The sequence below is a fragment of the Jaculus jaculus genome, chromosome 5 (assembly GCF_020740685.1).
Source record: "Jaculus jaculus isolate mJacJac1 chromosome 5, mJacJac1.mat.Y.cur, whole genome shotgun sequence".
Classification (NCBI taxonomy): domain Eukaryota; kingdom Metazoa; phylum Chordata; class Mammalia; order Rodentia; family Dipodidae; genus Jaculus; species Jaculus jaculus.
Window position 1 is genome coordinate 128,395,152 of NC_059106.1, and position 16,910 is coordinate 128,412,061.

Genomic DNA, 16,910 nt, shown 5'->3' on the forward strand with positions numbered 1-16,910 from the left:
TTATGTGCAGGTGCAGAGTACTTTTGTGTGGAGGAACCATGGTTAATTCAATCTGTACTATTGGATATTTTTCACAGTCTTTTACTATTGTAAATAGTGATGTAATAAAAGTCTTGTGCAGGTCTTTTCATCTGCACTTCAGTATAGAGTTTTAGAATCAAAATTTTGAGGTTAGAGAAGAGATTCATAGGCACTTTTGCTAGATTTTTTTTTCCCCTGTAGAGATTGTGCCAATGTGCATTTAAACTAGAAATGCATGAGTGGCTTTTTCCTTACATACTTGCCAATAGAGTATGCTGGAAAACTATTAGATTTTTCTAATTAGAGAGGCAAGCTGTGGTACCTCACCTTAATCCATTCTGTCTCTTTTTAAACAATTTAAAACTTCCAAACAGGTGGCTCCATGGTCTCCATCTAGCTTGGTAAGTATATCTTAGCAGTCAGAACATTCTCCTTCACAAATGACAGTGGGTCCAGGAAGCTGATATTGACACATCACTACCAACTGACCATCAGATCCTACTCCTGCATTGTCAATTGTGTCACTAAAGTTCTTTGTAGAAATTTGATCTAAGATCACACAACGCTGCTGTTTACCATGGGCCTTTAACTTTTTTCAATTTTTTTTCTATAACCCTGATTCTTCCAAGTCTAGTTATTTTGCAGGATGCCCCTCAGCTTGGATTTGTCTGGGGTTTACTCAGAGTTAGACTCAGGTTTTACTCAGTTATGCTGTGTTTTAAATTTACTCACCGGCAAATCACAAATCTGATGGTGTGTGCTCATGACATCCTATCAGATGGCATGTGTTTTAAATTTCTTCTATCAGTGGTGATGTCAACTTGAATTACTTAATTAAATGGTTTCTGCCAGGCGTCCCCTTTGCAAATTTGCTCTTTTCCCCTTTGTAATGAATATTTTGTTGAGAAATACTTTGAGGCTACATAAATAAACTGTCTTCATCAAAATCTCTCTTACTAGTTTTAGCATGCATAGATACTTCTTGACTAGACTGTTCCTTCAGTACTTGCCAAATAGTGATTTTCCAATTTTATCATCTTAATTATTTAATTGTCATTTTTGCTGCAAGGAAAATACATTTTCTTCCCATTTATTTATTGATTAATCTGTGCCATTATATATTTATGAATCTCTGCTTATTCAATTGTAATAGTTCTTTAGCATTATTTACTTTGATCTTAAAGTTATTACAGATTTAGGGAGAAAGGGCCCCTTATTTTGGCTTTGATATCTTCTTTGTATGACTCCATCATTCTTTTGAGTATTTCCATATTTCATAGCATAACAAGTTTCCCAGTTTATTTTGTACTGTTCTTAGCCTAGCCTTATAATCAGCTATATCAGCTATTTATTTAAAAAATCTTCACAGTTTTGTGTTTGTTTTCTTTTTGCAGTGGAATTTAGAAACCAAAATTTCAGCACATGTCATGCTCATTATTATTGGGCTTCACTGTTCTTCTGCTGTCCCAGAGGAAAGACTATATACCACACATGTATATATTCTTATGGACTTACACACTTATATCTTTATTATCTCTCTGTCTGTTACACTATGGCACCTCCATTTCCAAATCACAAGGCCCTTTTGAATTTGGTCTCTGTATTTGTGACATCTTTTCTTCTATGAGAAACCTGGCTGTCACTGACCTTAATAAATCTCATAACAATTCAGCCTGGATGTGACCCATTTCTCATCTCTGCTGGTGCTTCCACTCTGTCCCACCTTACTTCCATATAGCATTGCACAGCAGGTCACAGCCACTGTGGCGCCATCTCTCTTGCTTACACTGGGCTCTGTCGGAGCCAAGGCCACACACAGACCCTTTCATCCCACTCAGGCCCAATATCTCTAGCGGCCTGCCTCCCATCTCCACAGTCACCTGCATGGATGCCTGTCTTGATTGGCCCGATGATAACTTTGGGATTGCCTGAGAAAGGAAAGGAGTAAGAGCAGCCAAGCAGACAATCAGGAAAGAAAAAGAAAGAAAGAAGAAACGTTTATTTTTCTTATCAGTAAAAATGAACATCTTTTAGATATTTAACATGCCACTTGTGTGTGTGAACTCTTAATATCTGGCTAAAATGTTTTTCTTAAAAGACTTTCTGATATACAAAGAATATTATTTGTTTTCTGCAAGTTTCATATGTTTTCTGAATCTGTTACTAGTGTTTGCTTGGCTTATTCATCTTTGTCACACAAGGCTTTATTTTGCTTTATAAAGTTTATCACTTTTCTTCTTTATGTTTTCAGATTTTCAATCCAGGTTGAGGATTAGCCTCCTTATTTATATGTGTTGGTTCATTTCCCATTGATCTCTAACACTGGACTGTTTTTCTGTGAGAACATAACGCGACTCTGTGTGTTCACACTTTCAGCTGGAATCCAAGAGCTAGAATCACGAGTCCTGGTGCCTGGAGACTTATTAATGTTGACAGGGAGCAGAGTGCAAATGCCATGTGATGCCATTCTGATTGATGGCAGCTGTGTGGTAGATGAAGGCATGCTGACAGGTATGGTTCCTGCTCCACACTGACGTCCTTGGGTGGGCTGTCTCTTCTTCTACCTGAATGATAATGGCTGGCTGCAAAACATGGGGCTGCTGTGTGACCTTCCTGCTTCTGAAAAATCTTGCTGTGTCCTGCTGTGGTTGGATCTGAGAGCTCAAATTGAAACGGCTTTCTGTGTGTGCCGTTCAATAGAGCATAACCATGGAATGCAGCTATGATAACCACTATACCACCAATGCTAATATAACTTTAAATGTTTAGCATTTCCTTCTTAGACAGAGGATTTTTTAATTTTTTTGTTTATTTTTATTTATTTATTTGATAGTGACAGAGAGAGAAAGAGGCAGTTAGGGAGAGAAGAGAGAGAATGGGTGCACCATGGCCTCCAGCCACTGCAAATGAATTCCAGACGCTTGTGCCCCCTTGTGCATCTGGCTAACGTGGGACCTGGGGAATCCAGCCTCGAACCAGGATCCTTAGGCTTCACAGGCAAGCGCTTAACCGCTAAGCCATCTCTTCAGCCTGGACAGAGGATTTTAACATTTCTCTCATTATACCTTAGAAAGTTATAAGAATTACTAGATCTTTCAAAATTTTTCGTTGTGTTTTATTTAGCATGGTTATGTAAAATATGTCTCTGAGCCGGGTGTGGTGGTACATGCCTTTAATCCCAGCACTCTGGAGGCAGAGGTAGGAGGATAGCCTTGAGGTCGAGGCCACCCTGAGAATGCAGAGTGAATTCCAGGTCAGCCTGAGCTAGAGTGAGACAGACCCCACCTTCAAAAGAAAAAAAGTTTACAGATAAGTGCAGGGGATCTGAAAGCAATGACACCCTAGAACTGGCAGGGGGAGGCCCAAGCTCCTCATATCTCTGGTTGAAAATATTAAAACATTCATGATACAGCATTTGGCAAATCTGCCAATTTCACAGTATATATAAGGTATTTATTTTTATTTAACTTATTTATTTGAGAAAGAGAAGGAGAGAGAGAGATAGAGATAGATAGATAGAGAGAGAGAGAGAGAGAGAGAGAGAGAGAGAGAGAGAGAATGGCTACACTAGGGCCTCCAGCCACTGCAAATAAACTGTAGATGCATGCATCTGGTTTATGTGGATACTGGGGAATAAAACTTGGGTCCTTAGGCCTCACAGGTAAGCATCTTAACTGCTAAGCAATCTCTTCAGACCTTATTTTTAAATAATTTTTTATCTTTATTTTTATTTATTTGATGGCAACAGACAGAGAAAGAGGCAGATAGAGAGAAGTAGAGAGAATGGGCATGCCAGGGCCTCCAGCCACTGAAAATGAACTCCAGATGCATACACCCCCTTGTGCATCTGGCTAATGTGGGTCCTGGGGAAACGAACCTGAAACTGGGGTCCTTAGGTTTCACAGGCAAGCGCTTAACTGCTAAGCCATCTCTCCAGCCCCAGACCTTATTTTTAAATAGCATGCTTAGCTAGGAGGGCCTTCGAGGTCATCCCACCTCACACTCTTTGTCACTGAGATCCAGAGAGAAGTGACTTGCTCAAGCTTACACGGCTTTAATTTCTTACATGCAAAGCATAATGAGATGTTTGCCAACTTTTCTGTAAGAAGATCATGAAGTGTTCTTCGGAGATGAAATGGAAAGCAGTGAAAGCATACTACTGTACATTGATTCGTCTTAATGTCTGTGGCAAATCTATTTCTCCCAGGCAGACCAGAATGGCAGGAAATTGAAACAAGACCATATGCATTCCTCCTCAATGAACTTACAGATAGAGCACACAGAAGAGCGTACCAGGGCATGCCTTTCTCTTTAAGACTCAACAGATTTGGAAAAATCGCTTATGTCCAGAACTACAAATTGTTGTGCCAAGTTCTGTTTCCTTAATGAAAGGATCCCCGGCATTAGCATAATGTAACTATAGCTTTCTACTGCCTACTCTTCAAAGGCCAGTAGGAGGCTTGAACTCTTGTTTCTCAGAATAGCCTATGGAAATTTTCACAGTTTCAACTGTTTCTGGTATTTGTATCTCACCCCACTGCAATATGCTCTTCTCACTACATTTGAACAAATCACCAATGTCGCAAGTACCAAATACAATGGAGTCTTTAAATGCCCTTTCTTACTGACTGTTCTGTTACATCTGGCTATTCTAACCATCTCTCTCTGGAAACATTACCTCCTGACTTTGCGGGACCATGTTCTCTTTAGGTACATGGAGCAGCCAGCACACCTGTTCAGCTTTTGTTTTCACTTCTGTTCCCCTGTCACTGTTGCTATTGGCACTATTTGGGGTTTTTGTTCTAGTTATTTTCTCTTCCTCTATGCTTGGTCTCCAAGTGATCTCTGTGTGGCTTTAGCCACCATTTATAAGATAGCTAGCTCTGACTGAATATTCATACTGAAGATCTCATCTGAGCATCAGGTCCAAAGAATTATCTGACTGCAGACACAGCATCTAGGTCCCGTTATTCTACAGGCAGCTCCAGCTCACAGTGGCTCTAAGGCAACTTTTCCATTCCTATGATTTCTGCTTTGAGGAATATTGTTCCACTCTGTCCAGTGTCTCAAGTCAGAAACAGGAAGCTTTTTTAAATGTATCTATCCCTATAACTTGACAATATAAAAATTTCCTCAAGTTTTGTAGCTTCTTACATCTTTATTTCTTGAATCTGGTACTCCCTTTTTACTTTCCCTGCCAATTGCCTTAGTTCAGACCTCATCTCCTCTAGCTGAGACACTTATGCTCACTTCTGAGCTCTGGATGTGTACTTTCCAAGAACACTGGTCTATAACTCATCCCTCCTACCATGGGCCAAGTCTTTCTCTCTCCCCCTTCTCTCTCCTCCCCTCCCCTCCCCTCCCCTCCCCTCCCCTCCCCTCCCCTCCCCTCCCTTCCCCTCTCCTCCCTTCCCTTCCCTTCCCCTCCCCTCCCCTCCCCTCCCTTCCCCTCCCCTCCCCTCCCCTCCCTTCCCCTCCCCTCCCCTCCCCTTTCCTTTCCCCCTCCCCTCCCCTCTTCTCTTCCCTCCCTTTCTCTTTCTCTTTCTCTCCGTCATACCTAAATATGATATTGCCCTCACTCAGCTATGTCACCCTTGTGTTTCTCTATGTCTTCACCTAAACATAGCACTCATGGCTCCTTACAGACCCTAGATTCTAGACCTTTCAGCTTGCTGTTCTCTAGTTATTTCTAATCTATTTTAATGACTACATTTGATTTAGAGTACTTGTGGTGTTGTTAATACAGCACCGTGCCTCCTTGTTTACATGCCTGCTTCCCCCTCTAAACTATAGGCTTTTCAGTAACAACTGTATCTTGTACCCCCATACCTGCACTGCCTTTGCCCTATGGAAGGCTCCTGGTGAATGTTGTGGAATGATGAGCTCCTGCAGTCATGATTTACAGGAAGAAGGCATCCCAGCTCACAAAATGAGAGAGATGATTGTTTCCTGCAGGAGAAAGCATCCCTGTCACTAAAACTCCATTGCCCCAGATGGATAGCTCTGCACCCTGGAAGACACAGAGTGAAGGAGATCCCAGACGGCACGTCCTCTTCTGTGGAACAGAGGTCATCCAGACCAACGCAGCTTGCTCCGGGGCTGTGAAAGCAGTGGTCCTGCGGACAGGTCAGCGTCACCTCCTGTGTGCTGTCTTGAATGACATATTTCTGGTCATGTTTAGTTTGTGTCGTACCTTATATTTATTAGGTAAAGATCTGACAGTGGATAGAAAAACAAATTTATATATAAATCTATATATTTAAAATGATGATTTTTTCCCATTTAAATTGGGCAGATGCATTTTAGGAAGAATTGTGATATGGATGTCACTAGCCAGTGTTTTATGCTTTGCAGTTTGTGAACTTCTTTTCTACACATCAAGAATGTAGAGCAAAGATGCCTACTATTCCCATTGTGTACATGAGCAGGTTGAGGCCACACACTTCAAGAGAAATTTTAGACAGTGACACAACCAGTAACTGGCAAAGCTAGACCTGAAATCCAGGCCTTCTAACCCACATCCCAAGTCCATTCCATGCAGGACACTGGAAACTGAAAACAGTGAGGGCTCTTGAGAAAACTGAACTCAGTGGCACTTACAAGCCCAGTGATTTTAATATTTTAATTCAAGTGAGGTGTGTGTGTTGTAGATAATTTCTTTAAAATTAAGCTGTATTTGTTGTATTTGAAAAAGGTATATTCTGCCATCATGGTTTCCTGTCTCTGGCATTGAACTTGGAAGTAGAGGGGAAGAAAGATAAAAGAGAGAGAGAAAGAGAGTAGGCTCTGATATAGATAATGAAATTATATTTTGGCATTTTACATTGTCCCAGTTGTTGCCTTTTGACTTAAACACCCTTTAGATGTCCCCAGAGAAAACCAAGACCATGGAGAGGTTTAGAAGAGCAATAGCAGCTGATCTGTCACCTTGAAAAAGCAGATATGTGTTTGTTATTTTAGGCTTCAACACTGCAAAGGGAGACCTCGTGAGATCCATTCTTTATCCGAAGCCCATGAATTTTAAGCTCTACAGGGATGCTACCAGGTTCCTCCTGTGCCTCGTAGGGACGGCCACCATTGGCATGGTCTATACTCTGTGCGTGTATGTACTCAGCGGGGTAAGCTGGCATTGTTCTCTTTGATGTACAATTCACTGTCCTCTACATATTTTATATTGCCCTGTTAAACTTACTCAAGGGCATAGCTCACAAAACTGAGAAATAAAGGCAAGCACTGAAACCTGGTTGTAGGACCCCAGTTCCTCAATGTGAGCAATTTGTCACTCACTTCTATAATAACAATCAGATCTTGGTCAATTGTGGGGAAACATTGGCTTTTGAAATATCAGCATGACTCTATTTAAGCTCTTTTTCTTACACATTATACCATTTTTTAAATATTCATTTGAAATACAAAATATTTCAATAAAGTAGTATTCTGTAGTTATTAAATGAAGAACTTTAAATGAAATCAGATGTCTAGTGTTGGCAAAGTCATGGTAATTATTACAGATGTTCTCATTGTACTTTGAAAAAAAAATATATTGTGAGCCACAAGCATGATCATATTCTTTGGCCCACAATATGATTTCTCAGAAGTAAGCCTCAAAAGGTAAACATAGGGGAAAAAAAAGACATGCACAGAGTGGTTCATGGATGATTTACTTTGTTTATATGAATCAGTATGGACATGCATGTCACAGCATGTACATAGGGATCAGAGGACAAGTTTAGGGGTTGGTGCTCCACCTTTGTTGAGACAGGGTCTCTTGCCACCGCAGATGGATTGAAATGTTGTAAACTAACATCAGACTTAGTGAGTCTGCAGCTTCAGATTCTCTTGTTTCCACTTCCCACCATTGTAGGTGCCAACAGGGATCCCAGGTGGGTGCTGGGAATCGAACCCCTTGCAAACAGGCTTTGCAAGCAAGTTCTTTGAACTGCTGAGCCTGGATAATTTACCTCTAATAGCAAAAGTGTTTCTCCCCTCCAGGAAGCTCCTGAGGAGGTGGTGAGGAAAGCCCTGGATGTTATCACAATTGCAATTCCTCCTGCCTTACCTGCTGCCCTGACCACTGGCATTATCTATGCCCAGAGGAGACTGAAGAAGAAAGGCATCTTCTGCATTAGCCCCCAAAGGATCAATATATGTGGACAACTAAACCTTGTCTGCTTTGACAAGGTATGTTTCATCCTTATTCTCACAGTGAGTTTTCACTGCCGTCATCATGGAATAGGCATCTCCTTTACCCTCCCACTTCGTGAGGCAGAAAGCATAGGCTGTGGGTGCCCAACCTCATTTCATCTACAACTAGCTGTGTGATCTGGGAAAGGTGTCTCATGAACTTTCAGATTCAGGGTTTTTGTGGAGGGAGCATAGGAGCTGAATACATGAGTGTTTTAGGTTGCTTCCAGCTTTGATATTTTATGAAGAACTATAAATTAAAATAGAACTCTGTAAAAAAAAGAAAAAGAAAAAATAGTACTCTGTCCCGTGCAATCAAAACCCTCATCCAAGAAACATTAAGCACTTCACTATGGCAATATATATTGAATCACTATTATGAGGACATTGCCTGGTAACTGAGTCAGTGTTATATAATTATTTATTGACATGAGAGAGAATAAAAAAGGAAGAGTTTATTAAATTGTGTCTTGTTATGAGGCGTGATTGTAACAGAGTCACATAGCAGACCCTTACTCTGTGTTCCATGTATAGTTTATTGCCTACAATTACTGTTTGCTCCCACTAGTCTGTTATTCCACCTTTTCCTGAGTGAGTCTGTTACACTGGAATAAAGGTGGGTTGTAAGAGAATAGGGTGGAAATGAAGGCAGTGTGGACAGGAAGCCCAAGCAAAGAGTGGTGACAGGGTGAGAGACATTGTGGTTTGGATTTGGGCAGGGCATTAGTATTGGAAGAGGTTTTATTGGACCAAGAATAAGAAATTTTGTAGTGGGGAACCATTGAAGTTCTTTGTTGTACTCATTTTTTCTTATTGAGTTGAAACAAGCATAAGGTAAAATTTACCACTTTAATTATTTTGAGTCCAGTGTACTGCCATTAACTATATTCTCTCTGTTCTGCAACATCATCCTTCTAGAAAAATTTCTTCATCTCTCCAAATGAAAACTCTGCATCCATTAAACAGTACACTGGAGATGTAGAGAATTAATGGGATAAGAACTATGTTTTTTAAAATACTTGTTTATATAGTTACAAGCAGAGAGAGATTGAGAGAAGGGGTTAGGCAGAGAGAAATGGGTGCACCAGGGCCTCCAGCTACTGCAAACAAACTCCAGGTGCATGTGCCACTTTGTGTATCTGGCTTTAGGTGGGTACTGGGCACTGAACTCAGATCATTAGGCTCTGCAGGCAAATGTCTTAATGGCTGAGCCATGTCTCCAGCCCTAAGGACTATGTTTTATCATTAGTACAGAATTAGAATGTCATACCAAGCACAGAAGACTAACATGTGGCTCCTGTCACCATTCCATATTATTACTGATCAGATTAGCATCATAAGGAAATAGTGATCTATGGTGTCATACTTGTAGGTTTGACAAAGGAAATAAGCATGGCAAAGATAATTGTGATACAAACCTGACTTCAACACACAGCCATGACTTTGAGTCATAACCTTTATCAGCAGCTCTTACTGTGGCTCAAGTATTAAGCCAATAGCTCTGTAACATCTCATTTCATATTCACAGTCACTCTCTGTGATTATGATTATGCTACAGATAAAGGTTCTGACGTTTAGAGGGATTACATAATTTTCCTAGTCACACAGATGTTATTTGAATTTAGTACTAATTCTGAGTCATTATACTGCACTGATAAAAATAGCAGCACTCACACACTTTTTTTCACACACTTAAAAAAAAAAAAACCCTCCAAAGGCAATTTCTTTTGTCTTCTCCAAAACAGTGTCCTGCAGGCAAAAATTCTACTCCATGACTCATTTCTGATTACATTCTTTTGTTGTTTTATCAAGGTAGGGTCTCAATCTAGACCAGGCTGACTTGGAATTCACTCTGAAGTCTAGACCAGGCTGACCTGGAATTCACTCTGAAGTCTCAGGGTGGCCTAGAACTCATGGAGATCCTCCTACCCTGCCTCTTTAGTGCTGGGATTAAAGGTGTGCGCCACCACGCCTGGCCTGATTACACTCTATCTTCTACTGCACAACCCTGCTATTCGCTTGTTTTACTTCTCTCACTTTTTCAGGACTTGCTCCATTCCTTCTGTCTATTCTTAGATCCTCAACATGGTCCTCTGAGGTGTGCTGGGAGATAGTTTTCCTTTCCTCAGGGCAGACACACAAGTTCTCAAGAGTTTAGGCTTGCCTTAGTTTCAGCTCATGGTGAAATGCCTCCCTAGGTATCCACCTTACCATGGCCAAGGCGCCATACTATCTTTGGGATGGTGTGCTTCGCTATTCAAGCATACCTTATTTGGTTTCACTGTGGGGTAGAAAGACCTCTTAAGTAATCTGAGAATATATTTCTGTTTAGACAGGTACCTTAACGAGGGGTGGCTTGGATCCCTGGGGAGCTGTGCCCTGTGATAGAAATGGGTGAGTGTAACTTGGACCAATTACGATGTGATTTCTCTCTTTTCACAATCCCCTGCTTATGCTCTGAACGACCAATGGAGACCGTTTGGTTTTAAATGTTGCTAAACAATGATTGCCAAAATCTAGTCTTTGAATTTTCCCCTCCCGAGTGCTTTCAGATCTCCTTACCACAGGTATGTCAGCCCCCACACCACCCAGCCCCATGCCACATACACACACAGAAAAGGGCACGTTTGGGCCCTAGCGTAAATCCTGGCTGAAATGTGCTTTGCTTTCAGCACTTTAGCCAGAGGCCTGAGCTGGCCCAGTCCTGGGAATCTGAACACCGTCCAGGGAGGGAGCATTCTGCGTACAAGTACCAGAATGTGGGGTAGCAGGACAGGACATCCCTGGCTCGGTGCCGAGTTCCGGGAAGAGGAACTCCTGTGGTAGGGCACCTAGTGTCCTCTATTTCCTGGTATTCCTATTCTGGGAACTCTGCCTTCTGTCTGTCAGAAACCCCTCAGTTTAGTGAGAAGAGAATGGTGGTTTGGCAATTTTCAACTTGGTGTCTCAAAGGTTTGCAGTCTCCCTCCCCCAACCCTTGGCCCTCTTGTGGCCAAGGGTGAGGTTGCTTCACTGTCTGGCTGTTTTTATCCCGTTACCACCTCCTGTGGGATGAGAAAGGGAAAGGCTGTTTTCTTTGAAAACGAAAGCATGTGCCTCTAGAATACAATCATACATATTTCGCGTGTAAGAGGCACACTGTGGTTCTTCTGCATTATTCATATGGTATGTAATTGATCCATATAAAAATGTTTAGGCCAGGCTGGTGGCTCTGGCCTGTAATGCTAGTTCTCAGGAGACAGGACAGTAAGTTTAATGCCTCGCTGGCCTACAGAACTAGTTCAAGGTCTGCCTGGAAAATTTAGAGGATTCTGTCATAAAAATGAAAGGGTTTTAGAAGGCTGGGGGATATAGTTCAGTGGTAGAGCACTTGCCTAGGACACACAAAACCTTAAGTTCAATACCTAGTACTGTAAAAAATATTTTATAATTATACTGGTTAATGCATTACTACAGTAAAATACCTGTAGACAAGACAATTATAGGTTAAAATCTTGGCACATCCATCTGCAGAAGCCTCCAAAGTCTGAAACTTTCTAAAGTTCTTTTCATTTTCCTAGAGGGCAGATTTGAATATGTATTCTGAACACTTATTCATTAGTGGTTTTCTATTTCATCTTCTACTGAAAATATTTATTCAAATTTTTATTATCCTGAGAAAAGTATTTTTCTTATTATATTTGTGTCCATTGTATCATAACATTTATCCATGCAAATACTAATACAGTCTACACATTTCCCATCTGAAAGGAACTCAAGACATTCTTTTTTGTAAGTTCTATGTATTGAATTGACTTCATATTATTCCCCAAACTTCAGCAATTGTCTTTTTCTAATAAAGGACTTATTTCATTTAAATAAAAACAAGTGATATGAGCTTAGGTTGTTATTCATCATTCAGCTTCTCCTTTTTCCTCCCTTCCTTCCTCTTTCTCTTCCCTTTCTTTCCTTCCAAAATGTGAACATGACATTCAGAAGGTGAAAAAAGTAGGTTGTAACAGATTGACAAAATTAAGAAATTAAGTAGAAGAAAACAGATTTAATTCTAGGCAAAGGTTTGATGTTATCTATATCTATATGATATTTCCCAATTAAGAGTGAACTCATATGAATACATCTTGTATTTCTAGAAGGGGCCTGAATAAGGTTCCAGGTCCTTCAAGCAGTTGAATAGTATTTTGGCTTTATAAAATTATGAATTTTCAAATAAAAGTATAAGGACAAGGATGAGAGGGAGCTCTTTGTATTGTCATGCTATCCCAACTCTGGCTCTGTCCCCAGAATGGCAGGTGACAAGGGTGTGTGTCATCATCAAAATCAGATTTTCCCTCCCTTGTGTGTATGTTGCTTTCCAGGGTGAGGTTACACTTCTGTAGCAACAAGATTGCTGCGGGTCACGTCCTTTGAGATGATTCCTCAATTGCCACAAAACGTGTTATAAGCACTAAGATGACTTCTTATTTTGATATACAATAATTATGGCGAGTAAGGATCCATGTGGTTCCCATAGTTTTTTATCAATTCCAGTGATGTTCATACAGTCCCATAGTCCAAGATCTTTTAACTGAGCCATAATACCAAAAAATCCCCCCCCCCAAACCCACAAAATAAACATTCACATTACAAAAGATGGCATTGGGCATAGCAAAGAAATATTCAATCAATACAAGATTTAAAACAGCCAGGGCAAACATCAAACTCTGTAGCTTCAAGTCCAACAACTCTAACCAGTGACAAATCTCCAAGTCCAATAATTCTAACCAGCAACAAATCTCTGGCATTCCAATTCTGCCCCTCCAGCTAGGCTACTCACAGTCTGGAAAAACTTCATTGGGGCCTGCAGCTCTCCTTAGCAGCCATCTCCCAGTCCAGGCATCTCCATTGAGTCTCCACTGCAATCCATGGTTCATCCTCATGGCTCCATTGGGTCTCCATGCAGGCAATCCTGCTTCACACTGCCCATGGCCATTTCCAAAACACAAGACCACGTTGCAAACTTAATTACCCTTTCTTTCTTGCATATCCATTCCACAATACCAGGTAGGATGCCAATTTGTTAATCCAGGGGGGAATAAAGCAGACTTTGAAGAGCAGGGCACTCCTTGAGCACTTAAACCCCTTCAAAACAGTCTACATTCTTCCAGATGCCCCAGTGCAGGTCAGCTGGCCCAATCTCATAGGTTGTAATCTCTCAATTGCAGATTAATGGGCAGCAGTTCACCCAAAGATTTCATCTTTTTCTGTGCCACATCCCTCTGCTCACTCCAATTCAATTTTATGCAAAGCAACCCTGCACAACTTCTCAGGACACGGGCATAACAGCAAGCTTCTAACACAAACTGCTAGCCCAGTCCAAGCAAAGCTCTTTCTCACCCTCATAACAAAACCTCACAGTCCATAGTTCTTACTGCATTTAGGTCTTTCAACTCTGACCGGAACAATCCATCAAGCTGTACTTATAGCACTGCAAGTCATCTCTTAGACCAATGTTTCAAATCCTTCCACATTACTCTTGAAAATCAGCTCCAAAATGCCAAAGCCACTTAATCAGGTGTCTAGCAGCAAATGACACCATTCTTCGGTACCACTTTACTGTTGTAGTCAGGTTTGCATTGCTGGTAGAAATCACCCAACCAAGAACAGCTTGTGGGGAAAAAAAGAGGTTAATTTTGGCTTACAGGCTTAAGTTCCATGATGGCAGGGAAAATGATGGCATGTGCAGAGGGTGGACATCACCCCCTGGCCATCATAAAGTGGACCATAGCAACAGGAGAGTGTGCCAAACACTGGCATGGGGAAACTGGCTATAACACCCATAAGCCCACCTCCAACAATACACCACCTCCACCAGGCATTAATTCCCAAAACCCAATGAGCTGGGAACCTCACATTCAGAATATCTAAGTTTATGGGAGACACCTGAATCAAACCCCCACAGAGCCCATGTGTTAAGATGAACTATAACACATAAACTTTTGGATATAGTACCTGGGAAAGTGAGGGCCTGCTGAGACAAGGGAGTGGAGGAGAAGCTAGAGGTTCCCATGTAATCCCAACGAAAAGGCAGATAAAGGGGCTATGGTGGCTATCTCACAAATCTGAAAGAAATTGACCTGAAGGAGAGACAGCAATAGACCATGATGAACTCTAAGCAGCAAATTTTGCTTCGTCATAGGAAGAAACTTCTGCTATTCAGATAAGCTCCAAATATGACTGCTTGTCAAACACACTACTGAACTATTCATAAAGAACGGCCTGACCAACAAGCTTGCAGAAGGCTTTCCTCTAGAGGGGCTCAAGCTGAACCCACTGCTTTCCACTGGAACTAGTGCCAGAGCCCTGTATAGGATATTGAAGTTGCCTGTCCACGGAGTTTTAGATGGAGCCACTTTTCCTGGGAGATGATGGGGAGAGTGGGGCAAGATAAAAGATGCCAGTGTTGAAGAGAAAAATGCAGTATCTGCTTTCCAAAAATGTTTCTAGAAGAAATGTGTCCATATTTTCCCACTACTATAACTTGTGGGTTTCTAAGAATCAGCTCATTCTTTTGTTTACTTTTATGTTTATTGACTGTCTACTGGAGGCCAAACATCAGATATGTTGGAGACAGCTAAGAAGATGCATTCTGCCCTGTAGGAATGGTTGAGGAAGTTGCAGCTTCTCACATCTAGAGCATGTTCTTGTCTGTTCTTTTCACAAGATTGGAAAAGACGTGGTCCAGTAGTTGAGGGTAGGAGTATAGAGCTCACAAGTAAGATTGCTACCTCCAATTCCCACCGTACCTCTAGAATTATATCAGCTGGAAAGTGATAAGCAAAAGCAGGAAAAGAGCTTCAAAGAACCTCAGAGACGTTCTCATGTTCAGTGAACTTTCCTAAAGCGCAGGATGAATAAAGCACTATTATATGGGAAGGGTTTGGAGAAAAATGCACCAGTGAATATTAAACCAAACAGCTTCACCTCCAAGAGGCTCCATTTCTGGGGTAAACTCTGTCTCTCTTCTCACTCAGCTTCCAGGAAGTCCACAGCTTTGCCTCGGGCAAGGCTCTGCCTTGGAGCCCACTGTACGCAGCCATGGCCAGCTGCCACTCTCTCATTCTTCTGGATGGGACTGTTCAGGGAGACCCTCTGGATCTCAAAATGTTTGAAACCACCAAATGGGTAAGTGTCCACCTTCCAGAGATTGCAAGAAGCTTCTTTAATGCCAGCACAACCCAGGCCTTATCATAGCCCTTTGATATGTATAAAACATGGAGTTTCCAATATGGCACCACGGGCAAACTATTGAAGTCTGGTTTTCTGTAGGGTTATTGTGGGATTAGATTAATGATGCAACAAAAATCCTTGGTGCCTATTATAAGTTCAGTAGTATTGATATGATTATTATTTTTTATTTGTGTGTATATGTGTGTGTGTATGCATATGTGTGCATGTGGGGTTATGCATGTGTACCACATGGCACTTGTACAGGTCAGAAGATGATCTTGGTCTGTTGGTCTTCTCCTTCCACTTTGGTTGAGAAAGGCTCTCTTTTGTTATTCGCCTCTGCAAAGGCCAGACCTGTTTCATGAGCTTTGGGATTCTCCTGACCCCACCTCCCACTGCTGTAGGCATGCTGGGGTAGTGTGCCATACAGCTTTACATGTGTGCTGGGGATCCACACTCCCATTATCAGCTTGAGAAGCAAGCTCTTTTAACCATTGAGCCATCTTTCCAACCCCCTATAGAGAGTTCTTATCATGTTACCTTACTATATCACATTTCTTACCATAATTATAATTCTTAACACATTTGCTAACTGTTTTTACTGTTTTATGAATTAATTTGGTAAGGTGATGAATATAATAATTAGCATGATTGAATCTTTCTAAAGTGTATACAGAAATGAAGGCATCATACTGTATCCTATAAATACACACAATTATTATTTTCCAACAAAAATTAAAAAGAAAGATGCCTCCTAGGACATGAGGATTGAGGAACCCTGCTCTCCACATTATTTGGGTGTAATTCATGGATCCATTGTGACCAAGAAGTTTATTCCACTTTATTGAATTTTGATTTTCTTTCTGAGGTGGGAAACAATAATAATGCCATTACAGTTTCCTTGATATTCTGAGCTAAATTTAAAGAAAAATACTGAAATTCAGGAATCGGGGTTTTTCTGATTCTAATTTCAACTCTACTGTAATTGACTTCTCAATCCTGTGAAGTTCTTTTGCATGCTGGGACCTTAGCCCCCTTGACCATAAAATGAGTGCATTGAATTAGACCAGTGGTGTTCACATAAAACAAGGGGGAAGAAAGTGGCAAGGTGTTCTTGGAAGGAAACCTTATTTAGTAGTAATCTTTTTTGAAAAATTATTTATTTATTTGCAAGGGAGAGATAAAGAGAATGAATGAATGAAAGAAAGAACATGGGTATGTCAGGACCTCTAGCCCCTACAAATAGACTCCAGATGTATGTGCCACTTTGTGCATCTGGTTTTATGTGGGTACTGTAAAATCAAACCCAGGCTATTAGGATTTGTAAGTCAGTGCCTTAACTGCCGATCTCCTCAGTAGTAATCTTGATAAAGCAAATCCTTGGAGTTGCTGGGCTGAGACAAAAAGTGTGTTGGGAAGTAAGGAACACCCATCCAGATGTTGGCTCCAGCTCACCTCTCTCCCTACAGTTATTTGTAGTCTAGGCCTGGGACATCATT

The 16,910-nt window shown here is 41.2% G+C and overlaps 1 protein-coding gene across 1 annotated transcript in view; it reads left to right on the forward strand.

Moving 5' to 3' along the window:
• The window catches only part of Atp13a4 (ATPase 13A4), a 138,769-nt gene that overhangs the window by 72,872 nt on the left and 48,987 nt on the right, over positions 1-16,910 (forward strand). Inside the window, exons 9-14 of the mRNA XM_004654257.2 lie at positions 2,398-2,532; positions 5,977-6,147; positions 6,982-7,139; positions 8,014-8,202; positions 10,538-10,599; positions 15,216-15,366. Coding sequence (XP_004654314.2) covers positions 2,398-2,532; positions 5,977-6,147; positions 6,982-7,139; positions 8,014-8,202; positions 10,538-10,599; positions 15,216-15,366 — 866 coding nt within the window. The remainder of the gene's footprint in view (positions 1-2,397; positions 2,533-5,976; positions 6,148-6,981; positions 7,140-8,013; positions 8,203-10,537; positions 10,600-15,215; positions 15,367-16,910) is intronic.